Genomic DNA, 4,501 nt, shown 5'->3' with positions numbered 1-4,501 from the left:
ACAGAGCTGACCTTGAACACATCACAATAAAATCTTATGCAACATCATTTATTTAGCTAACTAGTTCTTATCCTGCTGATTCAAAGTCAGATTTCAACACTGGATTACTGTTTTTAGCTGACAGGACTTGCTACAAGTTCGGGTGTGTTTACCGCCGCTGCTGTGAGTGGATGATGATGAAGCAAACAGTGCAAATAATATTTAAGGCTCAAAACAAACTACTTCCAGAAAATATTTAAAATTGTTCGATTATCAGGAGGGTGGTTACAATTTAAGGGGTAAATTTAATTTCACATTGTGTTGTGTTTTTGTTTTTCAGTCTGTGGACTGAAAATATGGAACAGTGGAGCTAAAGCAGGGATTAGGAGGGGTTTGACAGTTATCGGGTGTTTACACGGATTATTGCTTATTTATTTGGTTATTTAATATTTATTTTTTACTAGTTTATCGTCCTCCTTATTTCTAGATAGATAGAGATAATAATAAAACATAGACATTTGATTTCGAGTATGTGGGTGTATGTACAGTATAAATTTAAGTAATTATTGTATTGGTTTAAATGAATAAGGAAGCTGGTTAATTAAAATTTAATGGAGGAGTGGGATTAAATAAGTTTTTACTTCTTCTCACTCCTTTTTGAGTATGTAAACCAAGTCATCGTGTGTTTGACCATTTCTTTTGCTTTATGCATTTCACTGTCTGTAAATATTACATTTTCTGTCTGTTCTTGTATAATAACTTCTTTACTTGCTTTTTTTTACATCTTTGAAATAAATCAAATCAAATAATGAGTGAAACTCGTGTTTGCAGTCGTGTATTTGTGTGTTCACCTGTGTAGTTTGAGACGATGCTAAAGGTCACAGTGCGGTTGTCTCGGCCGCTCTCCACGACGACCCGTAACCAGGTGTCCCAGGGCGGGTTCGAGAGCGTGGCGGAGCAGCCGGTCCCTGAGCAGTTCACTGTTACCGGGCGCTGCTGCAGAGAGCTGGAGCCGAGCCGGAGCACCAGCGAACAGTTTCCGCCGTCTGCTGCGTCCCCCGACGAACAGTCGGCCACAGAGACGGACAAAGACGAGGCAAACTCTGGAACATACAACCTGAGACACGCAAACAACATATTAACTGGACTGACAACAACAGAAGGATCATTTATTATCATTCCTGAATATTTGTGCATGAAGAAATAACATTAGGTACTCGGGTCTCGGTGCAAGTTAAGAGAGACGTGTCCAAAGCCGTGGCCCTCGTTAACTTTGCAGTTATTTGCTACGGCCGCGTCCACCACCCAGCAGGAAATGTCTGCTGCTAGGTCCATTACTTTGTTTATTTAACCTTTAGGGCCCACTTTAATATTAAACACACTCGTACCACTCTGCACACAAAATGCGCTTTTCAAAATCAAGTTTTAAAAAATATTATACATTAATATTATTTTTCGACTTTCATTGAGTTTATTTTTTAGCCAACATCAGTCCTAATCATAAATATCAAATACTCATTATTTTTTTAGAATTTTAAATGCCAGTTTTTTGTCATAATGCCACTATGTTCTTATATTTAAAAAAAGAATTATTTTCAATATTCTACATGCTAAGTATATTATTATTATTATTTTTATTATCATAGCCGAGGATATGTCAATAATTTGCAGCAACACTGATTGTGACAGTGCACCTTGTTGAAATAGCATGTATTTTCTCTGTATGCCAAATATGGTAAAAAAAGTAGGTAATAAGGTGGAAAATGGTAAAAATGACAAATTCCACGGCAAAAGTCCAGAATGCAAACCAGAAATAATACATTGCATGTTTTTATGTTTTTATGGTTGTGGGATCAAAACTTGCACTTTGAACGGGTTTCAATGGTGCATTTTTTGCACTTAACTCAACAATCTACTTTACACAGCGTATTTTAGACTTATTTTAGGAGCTGAGCTGGGAATTCCAAGATTAAACAAAAATACACAAAGACGGGACCAGAGGAAACAAAATGTGTCCACATGCTCACACACAGTTCTTACTTAAGGCGTGCAGGTCTGTCAGGAGCTGCTGTCTGCTGGAGGAATGTGCCCTGCTGTAAAACAGGCGTGTCCACCGATCTCCTGATTGATAGCTGAGGCTGGAAGAAGTAGGAGCAAGACGGAAAGCCCTAAAAGACACACAATAAATACACAATGAATATATTTATACTGGCACATAGTTCGCTTTAATTACTCAAGATTTTCTGCGACTTTTTATACAGTAAGTTCAAGGTAACAAGTATTTCAAAACAGTATCCAACAATCCTGCACCTTTAACAGTAAAATAATGGGGCTAATGCACATGAAAAATAGGAGTATGGAGATATAATGTTATAGCCTTCATTTCTAAGTTTTTAATCATTGCTTTTTTCATTATTTTTGTCTCTGGTGTTTTGATTTCATTTTTGATTTTTTCACATTTTATTTTATTTTTATTTTTATGGGTTTTATTAAGTACATTTACATATACGAGGAATTTGACCTGGTGTTTTGGTGCCAAACAATTAAGACAGGGGAACAAAATTAATAGAATATAATAAAGGTAAAAATATGGATTAATATAAAAATACAAAAAAACCCATACAATAAATAATAGAATATATAAAAAACACAAAATGTATGTACAAAAGTTGCAATGGAAATTAATAATCTCCAAATAAAACTAAATAGCGTTTTGCAAAATGTTATTATTGGCCTTTTTGGCTGCACGTTTGTATGAAAAGTGTTATATAATTAAGTGGCGCTGCATGGGGTTGATAAGATTAAATAGAAATAGAAATGTTCTTTCAAGGCCAGCCCTTAGTAAATAAGACTTTGACACTTTGAGCAGCAGCTCTACGCTATGAATAGAGGCCAAGATAAAGAATTAGCAGAGGAATGTGGTTTAGCTACTTTGCGTAATAAACAATCCTCCCCCCGCTCTGGTGGAACCGGACGAGGGAAAAGAGAAATCTTCGAGTCGAGCACGACAGGAATATTTACTCTTTGATGACTCCATGCAAAACAAAATTATTATTAGATAAATGAAAAGATGAAAACACATAGTTGAAGTGAATATTTGTGCGTCGTGTTTTTGTGCATCTATCTAGAGTAACAGTCCATTAATGAGATCTTAGAAAATGAGAACCTAAACAAGTAAGGGACGGTTCTTTATTTATCAGAGAAGGGGGTGGCTGGGGTGTGAGTTTATTTTTTTCTTTCCTTAAACCTCCTTGAAGCTTCACATACTTTTTCTTCAGCCCGCGGGAATGACCAGGGGACCTTCCTTAGCCAAAATCAAAAATAGACGTCTGTCTGAAATGCTTAAAAATTATGTCACATGCCTCCCCCAATATTATAATATCTCCCTGCCCCCTCATAAATAACAAACAGTCCCTAACAGAAAGTAGAAAGCACTCACTGTGTAACGCTTTACACAAACCTTCTGCTCAATGCGGCCATCATCTTCAGGCAGGTGGGCACCGACGAACCAAACACCAGGAGCGGGATTGGAGAGGTTAAAGGTCGTGGAGCTGTGTGATGTCACCGGCAGGTTGAGGGACAGACAGGGGCTCCACAGCGTCGCATTGGGAAACACCGTCCCCGTCGGGTTTATAACTGGAGGAGCGCCATATTGAATATGGCTGCAAAAGAGAGAGAGAGAGTTTCAGAGTCAGGTTTAAAGAAAATGTATCAGAGAAAATTAAAAAAAATTAAAATTAACAACAGAGAAAACGTTTTCTCGGTGCAGAACTTTAGTTTTTCTCACATGGTGACGTTGTGCTGTCCACAGTGGAAGTTGTGGCCTTTGGTGACGGTGAACACCCAGCGAGCGATGGCGGTTTCTTCAGGAATATGAAACCTCTGCAGCCTCACGTTGCCGTACCAACCGTACTTTGACAACTTCTGGGCCGGTTTGGACGAGAGCTCTGACACAAACGTCACCTGTCCATCTGCAGAAAAGACAGAGGACTCTTCATGAAGATCATCTGAACATGTCTGGTTCATTCTGGATTCTAGCTTTGTTTTTAATCTGGTTGTGTTTCTTTTCCTTTTATTTTGTGGTAGATTTCATCCCATCTAGAGACTACAGTTGAAAATTAGCCGAGTTTTTTTCTGTCTTTCCTTACTTTATTTATTTTTTTAACTTTATTTTGTTTTTTATTATTGGTGCTGCTGCTCTGCCTCACATTTATGTATATTTCTTGTGCTCTTTTGATTAGAGTTTAAATGCTGGCGTTTGGTTATGCGCCAACCTAATAGGTGTATTTTGGGAAGAAATGCCACCATTGAGGATGTACTTTTATCACTGTAAATGAAAACATGAGAAGACCAAAAGTATGACAAGCATGTGAATATTGTTGTGGGCCTCCTGTGTGTGCTGTGTGTGTTATGTGCTGTCTTTGTGTTATAGGTTGAAGAAATAAAAAGTAAAATAAAATAAAATAAAAAATAAGTCAAGCTGGCCAAACTGTTATTTTAAACTGCGAAATAAATGGGTAAT

The 4,501-nt window shown here is 37.5% G+C and overlaps 1 protein-coding gene across 1 annotated transcript; it reads right to left on the bottom strand.

Annotated features, from left to right (window-relative positions):
* Positions 1-830: 830 nt before the first annotated feature.
* On the bottom strand, positions 831-3,950 carry LOC121966791 (post-GPI attachment to proteins factor 6-like; the record flags this gene model as incomplete). Its single annotated transcript, XM_042516856.1, has 4 exons — positions 831-1,096; positions 2,020-2,147; positions 3,440-3,641; positions 3,767-3,950. Coding segments are annotated over 4 exons (780 nt in total), but the record flags the coding sequence as incomplete, so codon positions are not given.
* Between the last annotated feature and the right edge of the window lie 551 nt (positions 3,951-4,501).

The sequence above is a fragment of the Plectropomus leopardus genome, unplaced genomic scaffold (assembly GCF_008729295.1).
Source record: "Plectropomus leopardus isolate mb unplaced genomic scaffold, YSFRI_Pleo_2.0 unplaced_scaffold25909, whole genome shotgun sequence".
Classification (NCBI taxonomy): domain Eukaryota; kingdom Metazoa; phylum Chordata; class Actinopteri; order Perciformes; family Serranidae; genus Plectropomus; species Plectropomus leopardus.
The sequence above is the reverse complement of the archived record's forward strand: the minus strand, read 5'-3'. Positions and strand labels throughout refer to the sequence as shown.